General features: G+C 35.5%; 1 protein-coding gene across 4 annotated transcripts in view; it reads left to right on the top strand.

Moving 5' to 3' along the window:
• The window catches only part of IPMK (inositol polyphosphate multikinase), an 84,534-nt gene extending 66,951 nt beyond the window's left edge, over positions 1–17,583 (top strand). For all 4 annotated transcript variants that reach the window (XM_005565821.5, XM_045361167.3, XM_005565822.4 and 1 more), the window contains exons 5-6: positions 10,000–10,081; positions 12,396–17,583. In XM_005565821.5, the coding sequence (XP_005565878.1) occupies positions 10,000–10,081; positions 12,396–13,018 (705 nt within the window). In that variant the 3' untranslated portion in view covers positions 13,019–17,583. The remainder of the gene's footprint in view (positions 1–9,999; positions 10,082–12,395) is intronic.
• The last annotated feature ends 8,128 nt before the right edge of the window (positions 17,584–25,711 follow it).

The raw sequence follows: 25,711 nt of genomic DNA on the forward strand, positions 1-25,711 counted from the left end.
AAATAAAAAATAAAAGTACTTAGGAATATACTTAACCAAGGAGGTGAAAGATTTCTACAAGGAAAACTACAACACACTGCTGAAAGAAATCATAGATAACACAAAGAAATTGAAACACATCCCATGCTCATGAATGAGTAGAGTCAATATTGTGAAAACGACCATACTGCCAAAAACAAACATACTGCCAAAAGATTCAATGCAATGCTCATCAAAATACCATCATCATTCTTCTCAGAACTACAAAAAGAAAAAAGAAAAAAAAAAGCTAAAATTTATATGGAACCAAAAAAGAGTCCATATAGCCAAAGAAATACTAAACAAAAAGAACAAATCTCTAGGCATCACATTACCCGACTACAAACTACACTGCAAGGGTATAGTTACCAAAACAGCATGGTACTGGTATAAAAATAGGCACATAGACCAGTGGAACAGAATAGAGAATCCAGAAATAAAGCCAAATACTTACAATCAACTGATCTTCAACAAAGCATGCAAAAACATAAATTGGGTAAATGACACCCTGTCTAACAAATGGTTCTGGCATAATTGGCAAGTCACATGTAGAAGAATGAAACTGAATCCTCATCTCTCACTTTATACAAAAATCTATTCAAGATGGATCAAAGACTTAAATCTAATACCTGAAACTATAAAAATTCTAGATGATAACATTGGAAATACTCTTCTACAATTGGCTTAGGCAAGGAATTTATGACCAAGAATCCAAAAGCAAATGCAACAAAAACAAAAATAAATAAATGGGACCTAATTAAAAGCTTCTGCACAGCAAAATAAATAATCAGCAGAGTAAACAGACAACCCACAGATTTGGAGAAAATGTTTGCAAACTGTGCATCTGACAAAGGACTACTATCTAGAATCTACAAGGAATTCAAAGAAATCTGCAAGCGAGAAGCAAATAATCCCTTCAAAAAGTGAGCAAAGGGCATAGACAATTCTGAAAAGAAGATATACAAATGGCCAACACACATATGAACAAATGCTCAACATCACTAATTGAGAAATGCAAATTAAAACTGCAAGGGAATACCACCTTACTCCTGTAGGAATGGCAATAACTAAAAAATCAAAAAATAACAGATGTTGGCATGGATGTGTTGAAAAGGGAAAACTTTTATACTGCTGGTGGGAATGTAAACTAATATAACCACTATGGAAAACAGTATGGAGATCCCTTAAAGAACTAAAAGTAGGCCGGGCGCGGTGGCTCATGCCTGTAATCCCAGCACTTTGGGAGGCCGGGGTGGGTGGATCACGAGGTCAGGAGATCGAGACCGTCCTGGCTAACACGGTGAAACCCCGTCTCTACTAAAAATACAAAAAATTAGCCAAGCATGGTGGCGGGTACCTGTAGTCCCAGCTACTCAGGAGGCTGAGGCAGGAGAATGGCGTGAACCCAAGAGACAGAGCTTGCAGTGAGCCGACATTGCGCCACTGCACTTCAGCCTGGGCGAGAGCGAGACTCCGTCTCAAAAAAAAAAAAAAAAAAGAACTAAAAGTAGAACTCATTCGACCTAGCAATCCCACTACTGGGTATCTACCCAAAGAAAAAGAAGTTGTTATATGAAAAAGACACTTGCATAAGCATGTTTATAGTGGTAGAATTCACAGTTGCAAAAATATGGAACCCATCTAAATGCCCGTCAACCAATGAATGGATAAAGAAATATACACGATGGAATATTACTCAGCCATAAAAAGGAATGAAATAATGGCATTTGCAGCAACTTGAATGGAGTTGGAGACAATTATTCTAAGTGAACTCAAGAATGGAAAACCAAATACTGTATGCTTGCACAAGTGGGAGCTAAGCTTTGAGGATGCAAAAGCATAAGAATGAGATTAATGGACTTTGGGAACTTGAGGAAGGGTAGGACGCGGGTGAGGGATAAGACCACACATTCAGTAAAATGTACACTGCTTGGGTGACAGGTGCACCAAGATCTCAGAAATCACCACTGAAGAACTTATTCATGTAACAAAAAACCACCTGTTCCCCAAAAGCTATTGAAATAAAATAATAACAATAGTAAACTCTTCTTTGGGTTTGCATTACCTTTAGGGTACATAAACAGGATAAGCAAATAAGGTATTGTATGATTTCGCTCTACTGGGATATATTGTTTCCCTAGACATAAATAGAAGTTTTATTCCTTAAAGAGGTTTATTTTTTTATGATGGCTTTAGTGAGATGTCATTTACATAACATTCTGTTAATTATTTAAAGTATACAGTTCACTGGTTTTAGTCAATTCATAGACTTGGGCAACTGTCACCACATTCAACTTACAATATTTTTATCACTTCTGCAAAAAACTTCATATGCATTAGCAGTCCCTACCAATTTCCTTCCAAACTCCCTGTCCCTAGGGAACCACTAATCTATTTTCTATCTCTACGGATTTGCGGCTTCTGGACAATTCATATAAATCGAATTGTACAGTACAATGTGTGGTATTTTGTGACTGTCTTCTTTCATTTAGTTTCATGTTTTTAAAGTTCACCCATGTCATATAAGTCAGTACTTTGTTTTTTATTGCCAAATAATATTCTATTATATGGATATACCGCATTTTGTTTATCCATTCATTCATTGATGGACTTTGGGTTGTTTTTACTTTTTGGCTACTAATAACTGTTATGAACATTTGTATACACATTTCTGTGCAGGTATATATTTTATTTCTCTCAGGTAGATTCTTATGTGTGAAATTGGTAGGTCCTAGGGTTAAGTTTATGTTTAACTTTTTGAGAAACTGCCAAAGTATTTTTCCAAAGTGACTTCACCGTTTTCTTTAGTTATTTAATTTTTCAAAAAATTATTTAAGTAGGTTTTGGGGTATAGTTTTTTGTTGTTATTGTTACATGGATGAATTATGTAGTGGTAAATGCTAAGATTTTAGTGTATTCATCACCTGAGTAGCGTACATTGTACCTAATATGTAGGTTTTTTAATCCCTAGCCACCCTTCCCACTCTTCTCCTTCCAAGTGTCTAAAGTCCATTATATTACTCTGTATGCCTTTGTTTACTCATACCTTAGTTTCCACTTGTAAGTGAGAACATATGGTGTCTTCACCATTCATTTTACATTCCCACCAGCAATTCATGATGGTTCCATTTTCTCCATATTCTTGAAACCTTTGTTCCTTTTTGTTTTTATGCTATAAGCCATCCTAGTAGGTGTCAAGTAGCATCTCCTTGTGGTTTGATTTGCCTTTCTCTAATGATTAATGATGTTCAGCATCTTTTTGTGTGCAATATTATTGACTACATATGTCTTCTTTGGGAAAATGTCTATTCAGACATTTTGTTTTTAATTATTGACTTGTATATAAATCCATCAAACTTTTGATTTGCAAATATTTTTTCTAATCTGATTGTCTTTACGTTATAGTATTTGTTGAAGCCTCCAAATTTTTAGTTTTGAAGTCCAATTTGCTTTTTTGTTGTTGTTGTTGTTACCTTGGCTTTTGGTGTAAAATCTAAGAAACCATTGCCTAACCCAAACTCATCAATATTTACTCCTATTTTTCTTGTAAGAATGTTGTAATTTTATCTCTTGCATTGAGATTTATGATACATTTTAATTAAATTTTTTGTATGCTTTAAGGAAGGAGTCAAACTTCATTCTTTTGCATATGGATATCCAGTTGTCCCAGCACCATTTGTTGATAAGACTGTTACTCCCCCAGTGAATATTCTTGATACCTTTGTTGAAAATAAATTGACCATAAATGTTTTCCATTATTTCATATTGTCTATCCTTATGCCAAGTACTACACTGCTTTGATTAATGTCGCTTTGGAGTAAGTTTTGAATAATGAGTCCTCTAATTTTGTTCTTTTTTTTTTTTTCGGCACTCTGTCACCCAAGCTGGAGTGCAGTGGCCGGATCTCAGCTCAATGCAAGCTCCACCTCCTGGGTTCACGCCATTCTCCTGCCTCAGCCTCCCGAGTAGCTGGGACTACAGGCGCCCGCCACCTCGCCCGGCTAGTTTTTTGTATTTTTTTAGTAGAGACGAGGTTTCACCATGTTAGCCAGGATGGTCTCAATCTCCTGACCTTGTGATCCGCCCGTCTCGGCCTCCCAAAGTGCTGGGATTACAGGCTTGAGCCACCGCGCCCGGCCCCCTAATTTTGTTCTTTTTAAAATTTTATTTTATTTTGAGACTGAGTCTTTGCTCTGTCATCCAGGCTAGAGTGCAGTAGCATGATCGTGTCTTACTGCAGCCTCAAATTACTGGGCTCAAGCAGTCCTCCTACTTAAGCCTCCCAAGTAACTGAGACTACAAGTGTACACCATCACACCCAACTAGTTTTTAAGTTATTTTGTGGAGACTGTGTCTCACTTTGTTACCCAGGCTAGTCTTGAACTCCTGGGCTCAAGTGATCCTCCTGCCTTGGCCTCCCAAAGTGGTGAGATTGCAGGTGTGAGCCACTGCACCTGGCCTCAACTTTGTTCTTCTTTTTCAAATTTGTTTTGGCTATTCTGGGTCCCTTTCGTTTCCACATGAATTTTAAGATCAGCTTGTCAGTTTCTGCAAAGAAGTCGCAAAATGAGCAAGTAATATGGTGATGTACAATCCAGGAAAAGCAGAGGCTTGCTTTTGCTTATCATTCTGTCCTCCTACACCTGTTTCTCAGTTTTCTTTACATTAAAAAAAAAAATTGGATACTTTTTTCTACATATTTACATGTTTTTAGGTTGAGAATGTTAACTTTTTATTACAAATATCTTTGCTACCACACCTGGCTTATTTTTTATTTCTTATAGAGATGGGGTCTTGCCATATTGCCCAGGCTGGTCTTAAACTCCTAGGCTCAAGCAATCTTCCTGCCTCGGCCTCCCAGAGCACTATTATTAAAGGCATGAGGCACTGTGTCTGGCTGCATTGTGTTTTTTAAAAAACAACGTGTATGCTTTAATTAAAAAATACTTATTGCTAAAGAATACTAATGATTATCTGAGCATTCAGTGAGTTGTTTCCTTTTGCTAGTAGAGGCTCTTGCCTGTGGCTGCTGATTGATCAAGGTAGTGGCTGCTGAAGGTTGGAGTGCCTGCAGCAATTTCTTAAAATAAGACAGCAATGAAGTTTGCCACATAAATTTACTCTTTTTTAAATGAAAGGTTTCTCTGGAGCATGTGATGCTCTTTGATAGAATTTTACCCACGGTAGAACTTTCAAAATTGGAGTCACTCCTCTCAGATCCTGCCTCTGCTTTATCAAGTAAGTTTATGTAATATTCTAAATCATTCATTGTCATTTCAACAATGCATTTCAACATTGTCATTTCAACAATGTCATTTCAACAATGCTTTCAACAATGCATCTTTACTAGGAGTAGATTCCATCTCAAGAAACCACTTTCTTTGCTCATCCATAAGAAGCCACTCTGAGGCCAGGGGCAGTGACTTCTGCCAGTAATCCCAACACTTTGGGAGGCCAGGATGGGTGGATCGCTAGAGCTCAGGAGTTTGAGACCAGCCTGGGCAACATGGCGAAACCCCGTCTACAAAAGAATACAAAAATTAGCCAGATTTGGTGGCGCACACCTGTAGTCCCAGATACTCAGGAGGCTGAGGTGGGAAGGATTGCTTGAGTACAAGAGTGAGCCATGATTGTGCCACTGCCCTCCAGCCTGGGTGACAGAGCGAGACCCTATCTCAGTCAGCCAATCAATAAAACAAGCAAGCAAGCCACTGTTCATCCATTCAAGGTTTATCATGAGTTTGCAGCAATTCAGTCACCTCTTACAGCCTTCAGTCTTAATTCTAGTTCACTTGCTCTTTCTACCACATCTGCAGTTACCTCCTCCACTGAAGTCTTGAATTGAACTCCTCAGAGTCATCCATGAGGGTTGGAATTAACTTCTTCCAAACTCCTGTTAATGTTGATATTTTGACCTCCTCCCAGGAATCTCGAATCTTCTTTATGCCATCTAGAATGGTGAATTCTTTCCAAAAGCTTTTCAATTTACATTGCCCCAGTCCATCAGAGGAATTACTATCAATGGCAGCTGTATGTAGCCTTGCAAAATATATTTCTTAAATAATACAACTTAAAAGTTGAAATTACTCCTTGATCCATAGAACTGCAAAAGGAATGTTGTTAGCAGGCATGCAAACAACATTAATCTCCTTGTACATCATCAGTGCTCTTGTTAGGTGACCAGGTGCACTGTCAATGAGCAGTAATATTTTGGAAGGAATCTTTTTTTTTTTTGTTTTTGTTTTTGTTTTTGTTTTGTTTTTTTTTTTTTTTTGAGACGGAGTCTTGCTGTGCCCCAGGCTGGAGTGCAGTGGCGCGATCTCGGCTCACTGCAAGCTCCGCCCCGCCGGTTTCACGCCATTCTCCTGCCTCAGCCTCCCAAGTAGCTGGGACTACAGGCGCCCGCCACCTCACCCGGCTAATTTTCTTGTATTTTTAGTAGAGACGGGGTTTCACCGGGTTAGCCAGGATGGTCTCGATCTCCTGACCTCGTGATCCGCCCATCTCGGCCTCCCAAAGTGCTGGGATTACAGGCTTGAGCCACCGCGCCCGGCCAGGAATCTTTTTTTCTGAGTAGTAGTTCTCAATGGTTGGCTGAAAATATTGAGTAAACCATGCTATAAACAGATGTGCTGTCATCCAGGCTTTGAGCCCAGGCAGAGTAGATTCAGCACTTTTTTTTTTTTGAGACAGGGTCTTGGCCTGCGCTGGAGTCCAGTGGCATAATCATAGCTCACTGTAGCCCCCAACTCCTGGGCTCAAGCCATCCTCCCACCTCAGCCTCTCGAGTAGCTGGGACTACAGGCATGTTCCACCACACCCAACTAATTTTTAAATTTTTTGTAGAGACAGGGTCTCACTATGATGCTCAGGCTGTTCTTGAGCTCCTTGCCTCAAGTTGTCCTTTGGTCTCAAGCAATCCTCCCATCTCAGCCTCCGAAAGAGCTGGGAGATTCAGCATAATTCTTAAGGGCTCTAGGACAAATGAGTGAGTATTGGCTTCAACTTAAAGTCACCAGCTGCATTTGCCCCTAACAAGAGAGTTAGCCTGTCCTTTGAAGCTTTGAAGCCAGATACTGACTTCTTATCTCTAGCTATGAAAACCCTAGGTGGCATTTTTTTCAATAGAGGGCTGTTTCATCTACATTGAGAATCTGTTGTTTGGGGTAGATACCTTCATCAGTTGTCTTCTGGATAAGTTGCTGTAGCTTCTACAACAGCACTTTCTGCTTCACCTTGCATTTTAGGTTAAAAACAACATCTTTCCATAAACTTCTGCTAGGATCTATGAACCAGCATTTGCTAGCTTTGCATTTTTCTTCTGCAGCTTCCTCATGGTGACTCTCAGCCTTAATACAGTTGAAAAGAGTCTTATCCTGGATTAGGCTTTGGCCTGAGGTAATGTTGTGGCTGATTTGGTCTTCTATCCAGACCACTAAAACTTTCTTCATATTAGCAGTCAGGCTGTTTCACTTTCTTATCATTTGTGTGTTTACTGTAGTTAGCACTCTGAATTTCCTTCAAGAGCTTTTTCTTTGCATTCATAGCTTGGCTGTTTGGTACAAGAGGCCTAGTTTTAGGCCTGTCTTTGCTTTCAAAATGCCTTCCTTACTAAGTTAATCACTTTTTAGCTTTTGATTTAAAGTGAGAAACGTGACATTTCCTTTCATTAGAGGCCGTTGGAGGGTTATTAATTATTCATTGGAGGGTTATTAATTATTAATTGGCCTAATTTCAATATTATTGTGTCTCAGGGATAGGGAGGCCTGAGGAGAGGAAGAGAGATGGGGGAACAGCTGGTCAGTGGAGCAGTCAAGACGCACATATTTATCCAATTTGCCATCTTATGTGGGTGTGCTTTGTGACATCCCAAAATAATCACAAGAGTAACATCAAAGATCACTAATCACAGATCACCATAACAGATATAATAAGTTTGAAAAATTTCAAAAATTACCAAATTGTAATACGGAGACATGAAGTGAGCACATGCTGTTGGAGAAGTGGTGCCAATAGATTTGCTCAAGCTGCCACAGACCTTCAATTTGTAAATAATGCAGTATATTTATAAAGCACAATGAAGTGAAACACAATAAAATGAGGTGTACCTGTACAGTTGCATAGTCTGCCTCCACACAAGATATTATAGTTATTTTTCTCTATATATCCTTCCAGAGATATTTTTAAACATGCAAATACTGTATATGTTTATTACAAAATCTACCTTAAACACTTTCTGTTTCTTGTTTTTTCCCCCATAAGTGTAAACCTGCCCTTTGTTCATCAAATACATTTCAAATGATTTTTTTAATCTTTTTTTCTTTTGATTTCTGCATGGGAAAAACACTGTGAACCCATAGAAATGATAAATATTTGTAGTGGTGAATACCCTAAATACTCTCACTTGATCATTACACATTCTATGCCTGTAAGAAAATATCACATGTACCCCATAAGTATGTACAAATACTATCTACCAAAAAAAAACAACTGTGTCATTTCTGAGTTTTAGTTGGAAATGCCGTCCCTAGTTATTATCAGTTACTCAAGGATTCCTACATGTTTTCAGGGACCCTTTTATCATTTCAATCTTTGATACATTTGGAATTTATCCTGACATATGCTATCAAGTATGAATACAACTTATTTTTTCCTGATCACTGTTTAATCAGAATAACACCATTTAATAAATAATCCTTCCCCATTGATTTAAAATCCCATTCTCATATAGTAAGTTCTCACGTATGTTTCATTCTAAAATATGTTTTAATATCTGGTAGGATGGCAAGGTTAGTTCCACCTTATTAATCTTATTTATTTATTTTTTTAATTTTTTTTTTTTACATATGTGAACTTTAGAGTTGGCTTATGGTTAAAAACAATTTTTGAGGCCGGGCATGGTGGCTTACTCCGGTAATCCCAGCACTTTGGGAGGCTGAGGCGGGTGGATTGCTTGAGGCCAGGAGTTTGAGACCAGCCTGGCCAACATGGTGAAACCTCACCTCTACTAAAAATACAAAAATTAGCTGGCTGTGTTGTCACGCACCTGTAATCCCAGGTACTTGGAGGCTGAGGCACAAGAATCACTTGAATCCTGGAGGCGGGGGTTGCAGTGAGCCGAGATCACATCACTGCACTCTAGCCTGGGCAACAGAGAGAGACTGTGTCCCTCCCCATCCCCCAAAAAAAGAGTTGGTATTTTTATTATAATCGCACTTTAGCTGTAGATTAAGGAAAATTGATATAGTTTATTATGTTGAATCTTTTTTGAGAACATAGGTGTGTGTCTTAGGAATGTTTTAAAGATACCTTCTTATACATCTTTTACTTATCTAGCTTATTTTCATGTTTTGGGGGGGTTACATTTTATAAATGGGGTCTTTTCTTTCATTACATTTTCTAATGCATTGTTTGTGTTTAGAAAGCTTATTTTCTGTTTACTAATTTGTATTCAAATGCCATGTCATATATTTTATTATTTGTATTTGTCTTTAATTTTATTTTCCAGTGTACAAATATTCAGAGTATTTATCTCCACCTTTCCAAATTATTATACCTCTAATTTCTTTCTCTCTAATTGCATTTACTAGGAACTCCAGAATATTAGATGATAATAATATAAAAGACATCGTGATAAAATATTTTTGTGAAAGCTTCTTGTATTTTAAAAGAAGTGCTTTTTCAGTTCTGTCCTTTAAACTTGAGACTAACTCCTGGTAGGTTGAGGTAGATAGTTTTATCATATTGGAAATATTCATCTATCCTTATATTACAAAGAGTTTTCATCAGTAGTGGATGTTAAATTTGTAAAGTGCCTTTTCAGCATCCATTGATATGACTGCGATTTTTTTTTTCTTCTCAAATCTATTAGAATGAATTACCTGAGTAGATTTCATCTTTTGCCACCCTTGTGGCTGGGATAAACCCCACATGGTCAAGGAGTATTAGCTTTTTAATATTCACTGGTTTTTTTTTTGACAGGTTTATCATGTTCATTCCGATAGCTATGAGACACAAAATCAGCATTATGGAAGAAGCTTAACAAAAGAAACTATAAAAGATGGTAAGGATTAAAAAACTAATGCTTTTATGATTGAACAGTTAATTCTAAAGTTATTTCAGTTTTAGTTGCCATTTGGAAAGGTGATTTGATTCATAATCATTTTTTTAAAAAAAATAATGATGCTGACAAGTTGATGGGTGCAGCACAGCAACATGGCACAAGTATACATATGTAACAAACCTGCACGTTATGCACATGTACCCTAGAACTTAAAGTATAATAATAAAAATAAATAAATAAATAAATAAATAAAATAAATAAATAATGAAACTTAGATTTACAGAATTGGATTAATCGCAAGCCCTGGTTCATAATACATCAAGACCATGGGACTATGAATGGCCCTGTTACATTTTCATTTATTTCTTATTAATATAACTTAAAAAAATAATGAACAGCTGTGTACCAACCATCTAGCTCAATACTGGAACTAGAGGTTGTCTATAAAATTATTTTGTAAGTAAACGTTATAGATCATAGTATATTAAAACTGCTTGTTACATAAGAGACTTTAAAATATGTGTTGTAGCATGTAATGTATTTTTATTGAATTTTTCCATGTGTAGTTGAACTATGTAAGTTTCTAGAGCTCTTCATAATGAATAATTAAGTGGCATTAAACTGATTTAAATAAAATCTGTTAACATACATATAGTATGTTTCTAAAATATTTATGGCCAAGATATTACAAAAACAACAATATCCTAGATTCCTGGAAATAACTTTATATTACACGTTTATTCTTAGCTATACTAAGATAGTTAGAGAAGAACTTATGCATAGTGTAAAAAGTTTGTAGAACAATTCTTACTTTGTGTATAGAAAGCAAACATCCATAGCTTGAGCTTAACAATTAGTGTTTGCCTTGGAGTACTTAACAGCAAAATAACTTTCAGATGGGCTATTTAAAAAATATTTTCCCATGCTACTAATTTAGTCATACCTGAATGTATCTTTTAATAGTTTCTGTCCCAAATTGGGGAAACAAGTTATTTGAAAGCAGAAATCAAATTATATGTACCTATAAATTCCCAAGTATGATAAACTAGGCCTAGTTTTTAAAAAGCCCTAATAATCTGATAGGTTAAAACATTTAAAGGTCTCAATTTTCAATAATATACCTAACCTGGAAAAGCGCTATTCCCAAAAGTAAGCTGAACTTTTTGGAACAATTGACTTAATCAATATTATTGAAAGCAAATGAAAATTAGTAGAGTTATGGTTTGGTATTTGGTAATGGTACCATTAAAAAATAATTAAATTTGACTCTAGGTTTTAGTTAGCTCTAAATGAGATTCTAACAAACAAGTTTTTTTGTTTTTTTGTTTTTTTTTCCAAGACAATCTTGCTCTATTGCCCAGGCTGGAGCACAGTGGCATGATCTCGGGTCACTGCAACCTCTACCTCCCAGGTTCAGGTGATTCTCGTGCCTCAGCCTCCCAAGTAGCTGGGAGTACAGGCATGCATCACCAAGCCTAATTTTTGTATTTTTAGTAGAGACGAGGTTTTACCATGTTGGCCAGGCTGGTCTTGAACTCCTGACCTCAGGTGATCTACCCGCCTCTGTCTCCAAAAGTGCTGGGATTACAGGCGTGAGCCACTGTGCCCAGCCCGAACAAGTAATTTTACTGTAAAATTTCTCACAATAGTAAATAGAGCAAGTCTTGGAATCCTATTTCTTTTTTCTTTTTTCTTTTTTTTTAGACGGAGTCTAGCTCTGTCGCCCAGGTTGGAGTGCAGTGGCATGATCTCGGCTCACTGCAAGCTCCGCCTCCCGCGTTCACACAATTCTCCTGCTCAGCCTCCCGAGTAGCTGGGATTACAGGCACCTGCCACCATGCCTGGCTAATTTTCTTTTTTTTTTTTTTGTATTTTTAGTAGAGATGGGGTTTCACCGTGTTAGCCAGGACGGTCTCGATCTCCTGACCTCGTGATCCGCCCGTCTCAGCCTCCCAAAGTGCTGGGATTACACACATGAGCCACCACACCCAGCCTGGAATCCTATTTCTTAAGAGAATATAGTGAGAGAAGTAAACTATCAGTCAAGTGTAATAAATTTTCTTTTGTCTAAATAGGACATTTCATATCATGTTAGTGTAATTTAAATGTTTTCTAGTAAGATCATCTTCACCAAAAATTAAGCTGAGGTCAGATTTCTATATCTGACTAGAATTCTTAGAATTCTAGGATTAACTGTTCACTTAATTATAAGGGAGGATGGGGAAAATATTGGAGAATTCTGTGATGAGTTTACTTCCCAAATAATAGTTATTTCATAATTTGATTATAATGCTCATATTTTTCTTTTTTATAGGAGTCTCCAGATTTTTTCATAATGGGTATTGCTTAAGAAAAGATGCTGTTGCTGCCAGTATTCAGAAGATTGAGAAAATTCTGCAGTGGTTTGAAAACCAGAAGCAGCTTAACTTTTACGCAAGTTCATTACTATTTGTTTATGAAGGTTCATCTCAGCCAACCACTACAAAATTGAATGACAGAACTTTGGCAGAAAAGTTTTTGTCCAAAGGACAACTGTCAGACACAGAAGTACTAGAGTACAATAATAACTTTCATGTGTTAAGTTCCACAGCTAATGGAAAAATAGAGGCTTCAGTGGGCAAAAGCTTGTCCAAGATGTATGCTCGTCACAGGAAAATGTATACAAAAAAGCATCACAGTCAGACTTCATTGAAAGTTGAACATCTGGAGCAAGACAATGGGTGGAAAAGCATGTCACAGGAACATTTAAATGGAAATGTACTTTCCCAACTGGAAAAAGTTTTCTACCATCTTCCCACTGGTTGCCAAGAGATCGCTGAAGTAGAAGTGCGAATGATAGATTTTGCTCATGTGTTCCCTAGCAACACAATCGATGAGGGATATGTTTATGGGCTAAAGCATTTAATTTCTGTACTTCGAAGTATTTTAGACAATTGAATTCTCTGTTACAGTCTTTTTAAAGGGTGGGCCAATCATAGTGAAGAGGAGCAGTCAATATCTCTGCACCTGTAATGCTGTGTAAAAAATTTGTATTGTGAGTCGACATTTTATTTGTCTTTATACTTTTGGAAGAAAGGTTAACTTTTTTATAATCTTACTCAGGAAAACTAATTATTTGTTCATTAGAAAACTATGAAGAATAAAGAAACTTAGGAATGTTAAGCAGGGAATGTGGTGGTACATGGCTTAAACATCTTTTTTGGCTCAAGCAAAATGCAAACCATTATTCAGTCATTAAGAGTTTAGTTAGCTTTCTGTAGCCAGTTCATGAAATCTCTGTCCACCCAGCCTTGACAATGAGCCATATCTAAAATATTACGTTATTAGAACACCTATCAAAATCTCAAAAGCACAGGTTGATGTCCTTAGTATTGCTATGTATGAAGTTACTAAAACTGGAGAAAATTCTACTTCAGAAATAAGTACTGTTTAGGTTTTATATTAAAAGTTCAGACCAGTGTGTCAAAGGGTGCTTCTTAGTGAAATGATTTAGAATCGTTGCATTCCAAAAGCAGATTTTCTCTTTAATTTTTACATCTCTCTCTCAAAATACTATACTTCATGAAAAAGACAATTGACATGGATGACAACAACAAAGTCTTGAAATTAAGGGCACACTAATTGTTCTTACCTGGGTTAGGGGAAGAGAGATGTTATTTTCAAGGAACAAAATATTTTCTTTTACAATCGAAAATTCATGAGAAAATTGGAATATAAATTTATTACATTGTGAAAAGTATCGTAAACCATATACCTTTGTATCTAAATGCAGCTTCAAAAAAGTAAATAATTGAAGTTTTATTTCTCCTCTAAATAACTTGAATTTTTTCTTTAAAAATTTATGTATTTTTGTGTCCCCATTTAGTTAAGCAGTAGTGTAAATGTTGTTAAAAGCAGTTTCTCAGAATTATAGTAAGCAATGAAAGACAGTATCTAATTAGGTTGTTATCAAAATACCATGTGTAAATTAGTCCCTAATATAGGGTTTGGTGCGTATCTATATTCATGCTTCTATTTCACTCTTAATCAAAACAGTTTTATATTATGTTGAATGGTGAAATTATAACTTAATTTCATGGGGACAGGAGCAGTGCTACTGTTCCCGGAAAAATTAGATTTGTATTATCTTTGTTTCACACCCACCACCTTAAAAAAAATCAACTAGTTGTTTGTCATTGAAAACATTTAAAACTTTGAGTCTTCAAATACATTTGATGTTAATGCTGTCATTACTTGCACTTCGATTCACTAATAACATTTCTAGGTAGTTATCAGTTTTGTCATAGTTCTGGAAAATATTTTGGGGTTGTAAATTGTTTCTCCTCTTTTTCTTCTAGAGTTACAAATTGAATTTTTAAATCTGAGCGCCTTTGTTGTGGTGTGGAGAAAATTTCACAATTTTATGTTTATTTTACCTTCTCAGCCTTTTCTGGGGGTACTTTGCAAATACCTGAGTACAAACAGAAGTACCAACTAAATGCTCTATGAACTCTATCCTTAGTAAATCTATTAAACCTGAATAACCTAAAATCACATGCATTTTGTAATAGCAAAATTTGATTTTAATTTTTTATTTAGAATTGGTGTAATTATCACGGGGACTTCCAATTTTTCTTCACTTTTCAAATGGATATTGGCTATAGTTTTATGTTTTAATGGGAATGAATTTCAAGTGATAATCAGAAAATTTTTAGTTTTACTTTTTTCTTTTACAATATGGATTTTGTTGTTATTTGGATAGTGGTTCAATAAATCTTAAGTTCAGATAATTAAACACTATTTTGAATCTTAACAAGATACTGAGGCTTTTTATGTATGGGATTATATCAACCTATGTACAATGAATTTAATACACGTAAGTATTATCAGATTTTTGCACATTTTAGCTCAATAAAATCTGAATTAACTGTTCAAGATTTTTTTTTATCTGTATTTGGAAATATAATTTTGTAAAATCAATGTCTTACCCTTTTGATAAAATAGATCGTTTTGTTTTTAATAAAGCAAGAAGCCCTCTTATCTGTTGTTTTTCAGGGAAGGGATTAACATTTAATTCTGTTTGTTTACATTTGTTATTGTTATCCAGTGCTCATTTTGTGTTGCTTTATAAGAAAGCTTAGGTATAACAGAATAAGTATCTGTTTATCTAATCTACATGTGACTATTTTAGTCTCTCTCAGTCACTTAATGTTATGCTGAAATTTACCACTGTGGGGATGAATGATCACTATTCAACAAGCATATTTGAACATGTAAAGGCTTAAGAAATAAGCATATTAGGGATATAGTTTGGGTAAATAGGATTCTCATAGTTTTTTCCCCTATGAAACATAAGTAATGATTTTAGTGTATTTCTTATGGAATACACTCATTTAAAAAGGACTTTAAGAAATTGTGGATGTGAATAATACCTTTCTCTAATAAAAATTTAAATTGTATAATAGTTTTGTAATAAAGTATTTACATTAATTGATATTTTAATATGGATGGACATTGCATAGATTCAAGTAAATTAAAATCAATGATAAATGCTAAATATTTTATCTAAATAGTTTTTCAAGAAACAGTTATGAAAATGTGTATATTAAATGGCTCTAATGTGGAGCTTGTGGTATTTCAACTCAGTATTCATTATTCTTTGTTTCGTGCGTCTGGAAAGATTGTACTTACTTTTCTTCTTTACACTACAATTTGCTCTTATGGGGCTCTAAACTGTTCAACTGAAGAAGCTTTGTCTGTATTTTGATTGAGCATAATTTAGTATTTTATGATTTCCAAGATGATGTTCTTATGTCTATCAAGTCTGTGTATCAAATTTATAACATCATTTAAGAAAAAGGAATTTCCGTAGACCCTTCAGTTGCAATTTTTTGTTTCACACAACTGAAAATACATTTGTTTCTAGGGGTTGGAATATTGTAGAAGATGTAGGATGAAAGAAAACGATAGAACAACGAAAGAATTCTGTTTGTGAAATTACAGGAATTGTGTCTACTATGGTAAAGCGTTGTCATCATTTTAGTACATTTTCTCTTACTAGTTTGACATTTACACGTTAAAACTTGTTTTGCTTTAAAAAATGTTTACAATGCTTACCTTTTTGCTCTGGTGCCTTTAGTCTTGATTTGATACGTTTGTACCCTCAGTTATCCTTTCTATTACATGTTTTTGATGTTTTCATAGCCTAGGAAACATCTATTCCTTTTGAATAATTGTCAATCTGATTATCTAAAGAGGTAACAATTATCTGTTATTGCTTTGGAAAAACAAGTAGGGTTGTCTTTGGAGGCCAGGCTTCTTAGTTCATTCAAAAATATTTCTTGGATTTATGCCATGTGTTAAGCATTTTTAGCCCCCAGTATTACAACTGTGAACCAAACAGATAAGGTCCTAACCATTTTCAGCATTCTCTTTGGATAGGGTGGGATTGGGGACTTAATTAAAATAGAGATATAGAAAAATAGGCATCTAAATAATAAGTATGGGGTTGAAATGAAGCAACTAACAATAGTTGAAGTGAGAAGTAATATTTTGCAGTATTGTAACCTCTATTTAAGTTTGGGTAGTAGTTACAGATAGCATAAAAAAGCCTTAATTTTTCACTTTCCTTGCTGGCAAAGGTACATTTATTTAGACTGTCCATTTAAAGTAATGTTTAACATAAACATTGCTCTGAGAAACATTCCATTACATATTCCCAAGCAAATGAGCTGCATCTTTACTGTATTTTACAATTTAGTACAACAGTTTTAGGCCTCAATCTTAACATCACTGTTATTTTAAATTTGGCAATGAATATGAAATTACTTTTGACTTACAGACTGATTATATTATTACTTTGAAAATGCATTAATTTCTTAGAAAAGTTTGGAGCCTCTATCTTTTTTTGAGTTAATATTTAAGTTCTCATTACTTATATTAATAGCCTGTACTAAGTGAAAATATTATTCATGCAAGTAAACAAGTCACTATAGGCTTTCAAGACTTTTCTTTAATTTTAGATTTTGTCATCATTGAGGTTTAAATTTTTTACCTACTGTCCACTTAAAATATATATTAACAGTTTGTGAAGTGAAATAGTTTTAAGTATGATGTATGATGCACCTGCATATAAATGAAAATGGTGTGCACAAAGACACTTTACTATGGGAACTGTACTGGAAGATTTATGAAAGCATGTGAAATTGCACCTAAAATTGTGTTATTAGTGACTATGAGCAACAATGCTAAATTTATTGTACTTGATGAATGAATGTATTTAGTCTAGTCACAGTTACTTTGGTTTAAATGTATAAATGTCTTTAGGGTTTTTTTTTTTTAATGTGTTTGTAATTTGTACTATTGTGGGAGTATACTTGGACTGCAGGGGTTATTGTCAATGTGTGATTTGTGTTTTTATTTTATAGAATCATCTAATGTGATATACCAATTTTTATAAATGATATTTACATAATTCTAATAACTGTATATTTGACAACCTATTAAAATGTTTTGCATTGGAACTTTTTTCATTAATTGTAACATGCTAACGAACATGGTGGTTTAAAAATAACTCATTCATTCAACAGATATTTGAATGTTATGTATCAGAAACTACAGGAATCATTGGGGAATCAAAGATGACAAAGTGCATCAATAGAAATTCCCTAATTTCAGACAAATTGGAGAAGGGATTTTTTTTTAAGCGTACATATTGGAAATGATAAAATATTTAAGGTTTTCCATGGATATTTATATTTTCTATCACATAAACTAAAATCTTTAGAATCAACCTAGAAGGAGAAGTGGGCCATAGGAGAAACAAATTGATATGGCTATGAAAATGCAATAACTTAAGCTTAAGTAGGTAAGTTTTTTGTTTTTGTTTTTGCGTGTATTTGAAATTTCAGGAATTAGCGACCAAGTTATTCTTTTCATTATTAGTTAAAAAGAGGGTACTGTTGAACACCTACTGGTTTTCCAGGCACTATATCTTGCTTTGGAGATTTTAAAAAGTTAAAAAGGATTCAGTACCTATTATCAAGACATATACTGACTGAAAGAGAAGAAAACATGTTGATGTGGGATAAAGTAGTGGAATTATGATTGACTTTTCAATATCCAGCAGGGTTGTAAAGATAGAGAAGTCATTCTAATAGCATGCAAGAGGAAGAAGAGAGTGTAATTTATAAGATCGTAGTGCTAAAGGTGGTTGTATTGAATTCCACCTTTAATGCCTGCTTCTTTGTGAATGCTATGAGGAGGAGCAATACTATGTGATGTAGTAGTTTTTTCCCTCCTGATTAAGATAGGCTGCTTAACTGCTAAAAACAAAACAAAACAAAAAACCATGGAACCCCACTGCCACAGTCCCCAAGTTATAGCTAAGTGTAAAGACTAAATAAAAGCTAAAGAGAAAGAATAAAAAGTGAAAATAATTGTAAGTAAAAATAATCACGTGAGGATTTTGTTTAAATGCAGATTCTGATTAAGTAGACTGGACTGGACTCTGATGCTGGTCCATGGACCGCACTTTTGACTAACAAGATTTGCAACAAGTTCCTTGGAGGTAGGGTGTGCACTACCACTTGAACAGAGGCCCAACTAGAGCTGTTTGAAGGCCAAGAGAGTGCTGACAACAGAAAAGGAAATGGGCTTAGAATGTGAAGAAAATACAGCCAGAAATGGCTTAAGATAACGCTGGCCACTAAATTGGAAGAAAAAGTTCATTGGAAAGTTAATGTCAAGGACATTAAACCATGCCTCCTGCAACAAGTTTTGGGAGTCCTGTAATGATAGACTTGTTATTTTCTATTATTTGTGCCACTGGCCTTTTTTTTTTTTTTTTTTTTTTTCTTTCTGTGTGAATAATTACTACTTTGCCAACCTAAGAAAATATCTGCATATGCTTGTTAATTACATTGTTCTTGTCATCTGACAACATTCTAGATGTGCTTTGGGCATAAATGACATGGTACCATAGGCTCAAATGCCAAGAAATGTTGAAAACCAAGTCTTTCTAAGAGGAGTTAGGAAGGTCTTTAAAATTATTATTTAATGAAAGTTAAATTTTTAAAGTGCCTTGGAATAGGCTCTAGGACAATGATGAGTGTGGAAGCATCGTGTGGAGACAGTTCACAGAGGAATAACCAGTCTCACCTCATACACTTTAAAGATCATACACTCAAGGTAAATAGACCTAGTTTATAGCTTTTGAGGCTTTAATGCAGTTCAAATAACATCCTCATATTTACAAATTTGTAAAGAAACTGTAATACCATAACTTTTAATTCTTACTCGTTTTAACTCCCAGTTTCCACTCTTCATAGTGGTTGGCCCTGACCCACCCAAGTTATGTCAGAGGTGGAGGGGATAATCAGTCCAACTCGTGGACTAGCCTGACCACTCTGTCCGCAATTATTGCTGCATAACACCCCAAAGGGTCAGCGTAAGTCTTAACCCCGTTTATTATTTGGATGGGTCTGCAAGTTGGCTGAGCAGTTCTACTGATCTTGGCTAGACTTATGTCTCTAGAATCAGCTGGCAGGTCATCTGGGGGTAGGGGTGGGACAATGTGTCTCATATTTCAGCAGGCTAGTCCCGGCATTTCTCTTAGTTGTAGTTAGGAGTTCAGGAGAAGCTGAAAACATGCAAACAGTTTTCAAGTTTCTGTTTAAGTTTGCTACTGTTGCTGAATGCAGTTAGAGTGGGAGGACGCTGAAGAAGGGTGTGGATACCGGGAAACCACAGTACAATCAACTACATGCTCCAACCTCAGATTAACTCACACAGGGCACCAAGAAAGTGTGTCTTGTCGTCCATGGCTTTCTGGGGCAGCAATGTCAGAACAAGTTAGACATTTAACTTGGATATTTAATTCTGTGAATCAGAACAGAGGCAGCAGGACAAGCAGCATATGCGAATTTTAAAATCCCTTTTCTTGTTTCTTTGTTTCTTCTTTCATCCGTTACCTCTTCTAAGTAGAGCCCACTGGGCAGTCCTAGAGTATTGCCATCTTCCTCTTTAAATTATGATGTTATAGTTTGGAGAGTGGTTTGGTGTCCTAAGCAATCTTGTCTTATTCATGAGTTTCCTTGGTGATCAATGTCAACTGATTTTATTTCTAATGTAGGCAAACTGTTCGCTTCTATGACAGAAATAATGCAAAATAATGCATACCTTCTATTGTGTGTTATAAACACCAGTTCACTAGTTAATGTTGAAACTCTTTTCACAGATCTAGTAGTTTTAGTTCAGCTTTTAGATGCAGGGGCTACTTAGTTTTAAAATACTGTTTGAACTTGAATATGCTGTTTTATTTCAGTTTAGTTGGATTTTCATCATCCTAAATCAGAATTTCACATTAATTCATTGTCATTTTCTCCCTGCTATTTTTTTTTCTTTTTAATGTACCAAAGAGGGTGAAAAGTCTTAGGAGGAATGCCTATTTACTTTATAATTTCCCTTTCCCATGCACTTCCCATTCATTTTTTCCCCAGAGGGGATACTGTTAGGTTTTTACTCTGTTATTGATAATAATATGTACATTTGCATATGTAATAATTAGTTTTGAATCTGTTTCTTGGGGATAATAAAATTAGTAAATCTCCTTTGAAAAATGGCAACATCTAGCACTCTGGCCTTATCCAAATATATCAGTGTGTTTATCCCTAACTTCTAGTTTCTAGATTTAAGTAAATTTGCCTAATCTTAAATAGAAGGGTTAATCAGACCTGTGCTCAGTTACTACACAAATATGTGCTATGTAGCTTTTCCAGGCTAATTTTTACTTTTTCCATATAGCTTTTGTAGAGACCTTACTTTCATGAAAGTGCTCAAGGATCTGAGTTTTTGAAATATGGTATCATCCATTTGAGATGAAGCCATAAATAGCAGATAACATATTAGAAGCTTCCACATAACAAATCTGCAAATAACTGAAGTGCATTTCTTCAAGTATTACAGTGTTCTCAAACTGTTTATAATAATCCTTCCAAAAGATATTGCACAATTCCTTATATTTTCAGAAGGAGATATTTAAGGTAAACAGTGGCTATTTTTTCACCGTATTTAAATAAGGTCAGGCCAGGAGGTGGTAGATGTTCTGTAGCCACTTTCAGAATCATTGTTATTCCTGCTCCTTCCTTTAATAAAACAAGGCAAGTGCCTCTGAAGTACCTGCTCTCCCTCCTTATCTCAGTTATCTATCCATAGCTCCTCCAATGATGTCAAACACAGTACCTGGCTCACATTCATACTCCACATTACAGTTTCTGAAGTTATTTTTGATGATTTTTTGTACACATAGGTCATTTTTCCGATACCTTGACCTCTCAGTCCCTGACCTCTTCACTTCCAGTGATTTTATTTTCTACCCCAACTTCAGCCACTCATTCTCATGGGCACTCTAGACATTACTGATTAATATCCCACCCTATCTCCTCCTATACTTTCATCTTCCTCTTTCTACTATTTTCACCCACAAGGATCCAGTGCATTGATTCTAACCTTTGCATTGTTCATCATCTTCATGTTCTTACTTTAAGCCTTATACAACTTGGATTCAAAAGTCCTTCATTACAGTCACTCCCATATACACAGTTACAGACTTTCTAGCCCTATTCCTTTCATTGTATTTCCCTGGGAAACTCAAACCCTGGTTTTCTTTATTTTCTACCAACTCAGTACCTGTACCTTAGAGATGAAAAAAGTTGGCATGTTCTCACTTAAAAGAGGGAGCTAAACAAAGGATACTGATGGACATAAAGATGGCAACAACAGACACTGGGAACTACTGGGGGTGGGGTGGGTCAAGGAATAAAAACTATTAGGTACTGTGCTTAGTACCTGAGTGATGGAATCAATCATACTCTAAACCTCAGCATCACACAATATAATATACCCAGGTAATATAATATATATTAATATAATCCATATAATCTATATAATATATAAATATATAATATAATATGTATAATATAATATAATACAAACTTGCAAAAGTATGGCCTGAATCTAAAATAAAAGTTGAAATTATTTTAATAAAAAGAGCTAGATGAAAATGGTTGGAGAAAAACACAGCAATCTTCCTGGTGTCTCTTGAAATTTATTACTTCAAACTCCAAGTGGTTTGAAGATTGCCTGCACTACTGTCAAGGCAATCTTACTACGCCTTCAAAGCCAATTACCCCACCATTCTCCAGAGGGCTGTTTCACCATGCCTCCTCCCTCAGCCTCCCTTAGTCCATGTTTTTACTTTTTCACTAAGAAAATGGTTGTAATCAAAATGTTAGCACATCTTCAAACCTACATATCCATCTCCTTCTAGATATATATATATATATATATTTCTTTTCTGCTGTTATAATGGATGAACACTGCCATTTTCTACGTGAATTTAACTCTTCTCCTGTTGCCCTTAGATCCAATACTCTCTCTCATATTAAAAACCATCACTGGGCCAAGTGTGGTGGCTCATGCCTGTAATCCTAGCACTTTGGGAGGTCAAGGAGGGATGATCTCTTGAGCCCAGAAGTCCGAGACCAGCCTGGGCAGCACAGTGGGATCCTGCCTCTAAAACAGCAACAAACAAACAAAAAGGCATTTGTGGTAGTATGTGCCAGTAGTCCCAGCTACTCAAAAGGCTGAGGTGGGAGGATCACTTGAACCCACGAGGTGGAGGATGCAGTGAGTTGCGATGGTGCCACTACACTTCAGCCTGGGCAACTGAGTGAGACCTGTCTCAAAAACAACAGCAAAACATTACTACTGCTATGCTCACTCCTTTCTTCTGCAACTGAAATGTTTCTCTCTCTACTGTGGCATTCCCATTAGTATACAGGTAAGATTTTCCACACCTATGATATTCCCCCCTTTAAGCATCTATTATTGACTTTTCCTTTACTCCTACACCTACCACCCTATTTCTTTGCTCCCTTTTCAGCAAAATGCCTCAAGTTATTTCCAATTCTCCTTCTTTTCTCTGTTAACTCACTCCAGTCAGGCTTTCTCACCATCCCAGCCCTGACACCCCCATAAATTGAAACAGTTCTTGACAAGAACAACTTCTTTATTATTAAATCTGAAGTTCAATTCTCCTCATTTTACATGACGTAATAGCATTGGATACAGTTGAATGTGTTCTCCATTATAAATGTTCTCTTTCTTCATTTGGCCTTATTGACATTTCATTCTCCATATTTTTCTCCCACATTTTATCTTCTCAGCACCTTTCATTGAATCATTCTCTATTCACCAACCCTTGAGTCTTGGTGTATTCTGAAAGTCAGTCTTCTCTTTTACGTAATACTTCTTTAGGTCAGGTTCTGAAACCTATTAGACTTAATAGGTTTCAATAATGACTACTTTATAAAACCATATTTGCTATCCTAAACTGAAACTTATAGGTAATATAATCTATTCACACATATGATTTTTAAAAATCAATACACAGAACACTGATAAAAAGTCAAGGAAGACCTAAATAAATTGAAGATATGGCATAGTTATGGATTGAAAACTCAGTTTTTAAGATGTCAGTTATTATCAAAATGATCTATAGATTTGAAACAATCCTGTTTTAAATCCTAGCAGAATATTTTTCCCTTAAAAAAATCTACATTCTAAAATATGTATGGAAAGGCAAAGGGAATAAAACAGACAAAACTATTTTGAAAAAGAATGAAGTTGTATGGCCAGGTGTAGTGGCTCATGCCTGTAATCCCAGCACTTTGGGAGGCCAAGAAGGAGGGATCACCTGAGGTCAGGGGTTTGAGACCATCCTGGCCAACATGGTGAAACCCCATCTTTATTAAAAATACAAAAATTAGCCAGGTGTAGTGGTGCATGCCTGTGGTCTCAGCTACTCATGAGGCTGAGGCAGGAAAATTGCTTGAACTCAGGAGGCAGAGGTTGCAGTGAGCTGAGATCACGGCACTGCACTGCACTGCAGCCTGGATGACAGAGGGAGGCTCCATCTAAAAAAAAAAAAAAAAAAGTGAAGTTGTATAATTCACACTACCAAATTCCAGGGTTCACTCTAAAGCTGCAAAAAACAAAGACACTGTGGTATTGAGAGATAGATATAGATAAATGGAACAGAAAATAAAGGTCAGAAGTAGACACAAACAAATATGATCAATTGGTTTTTTAACAGCTTTATTATATAATACACAATAAATTGCACATATATAAAATATACAATCTGATAATTTTGATATATGCATATACCCTTGAAACCAGGAAAATGAACATGTCAATCAATTGTAAAAATTTCCTTATGCCCATTGGTAATCCTGCTTGTAGGCCCTCCTCATCATCCCTCCTTCCTTTCTCCATTCCCAGGCAAATAATGATCTGCTTTCGAGTACATACAGTTATTTGAATTTTTGTTATTTCTATACTTTTTATTTATTGATTTACTTGGTGTGGCTTCTTGCTTTCAGAATAATTGTTTTAAAATTTATTCTCATAGTTTCATGTATCAATAGTTCATTTCTTTTTAACTGCTACATAGTATTCATATATATATAGAGAGAGAGAGAGAGCACAATTTTCTTGTCTGTTGACCTGTTGATAGAAATTTAGATTATTTCTGGTTTTTGACTATTACCATAATAAAGCTACTATGAACTTTTGTGTACAAATCTTTGTATGAACATATGCTTTGGTTTTTCTTGGATAAATACCTAGAAGTAGACTGGCTGGGTCATTTAGTGGTTTAACATTTTAAGAAATTGCTGAACTGTTTTCCATAGTGATTTGACTATTTCACATTTTTACCATTCTGGTTGCTCCACATCCTCACCAACACTGGTATGGTCAGTTTTGTTTTTTTTTTTCCCCCCCAATTTGAGGCATTCTAATAGATTTATAGTAGTATCTCATTGTGGTTTTAATTTGCATGTCACTGATGGCTAATGATGTCATTTTATGTGTTTATTTACCATGTATACATCTTCTTTGGGGAAGTATCTGTTTAACTTTTTAAGCATTCCTTTCTTATAGGCTTTCCCGCCCATATCATTATTGCACATTGGGAGTTAATGATACATCCTGGATACAAGTTATTTATTAGATATAATTTGCAAGTATTTTCTCCCAGTCTGTGAATTGTCTTTCATTCTCATTACAGAGAAAACATTCTTTTTGAAAACCAGAAATTTTTAAATTTGCAGAAGTGAATTCATCAATGTTTTTTCTTTTTTATGTATAGTACATTCGATACCGGCTCTAAGAAGTATTTACTTAACCCAAGGTCACAAAGATTTTTACATTATGGATAAGTCATGAATTATGATTCAGGATTCTTAGTACACATGTATTGAATGAACAAACGAAATTACACTTCTTACATTTTAAAATCACATAGCTTCATCTTGCAGTGCTTTTGTGTGTGTGTGTAAAACATTTTTAGGCTACAATTTATTTTCACTACAATCCCCATTGGGTTGATGAGAGAGTCTGGGCCCCCGATGGTTTAACAGTTCTGTCCACAGTATCAGGAACTTGGGTACAAACCCAAACACACCACACCACAATTCAAACAGAGTCAAGCTCCAGCCACAAGCTAGGTGTATTTCATTATTAGGAACACACTAAAACATGCTAGTTATTTTTTCTAAACTAGGAGTGGGTATTAATTAGATTGTG

Source organism: Macaca fascicularis, chromosome 9, assembly GCF_037993035.2.
Source record: "Macaca fascicularis isolate 582-1 chromosome 9, T2T-MFA8v1.1".
Taxonomy (NCBI): Eukaryota; Metazoa; Chordata; class Mammalia; order Primates; family Cercopithecidae; genus Macaca; species Macaca fascicularis.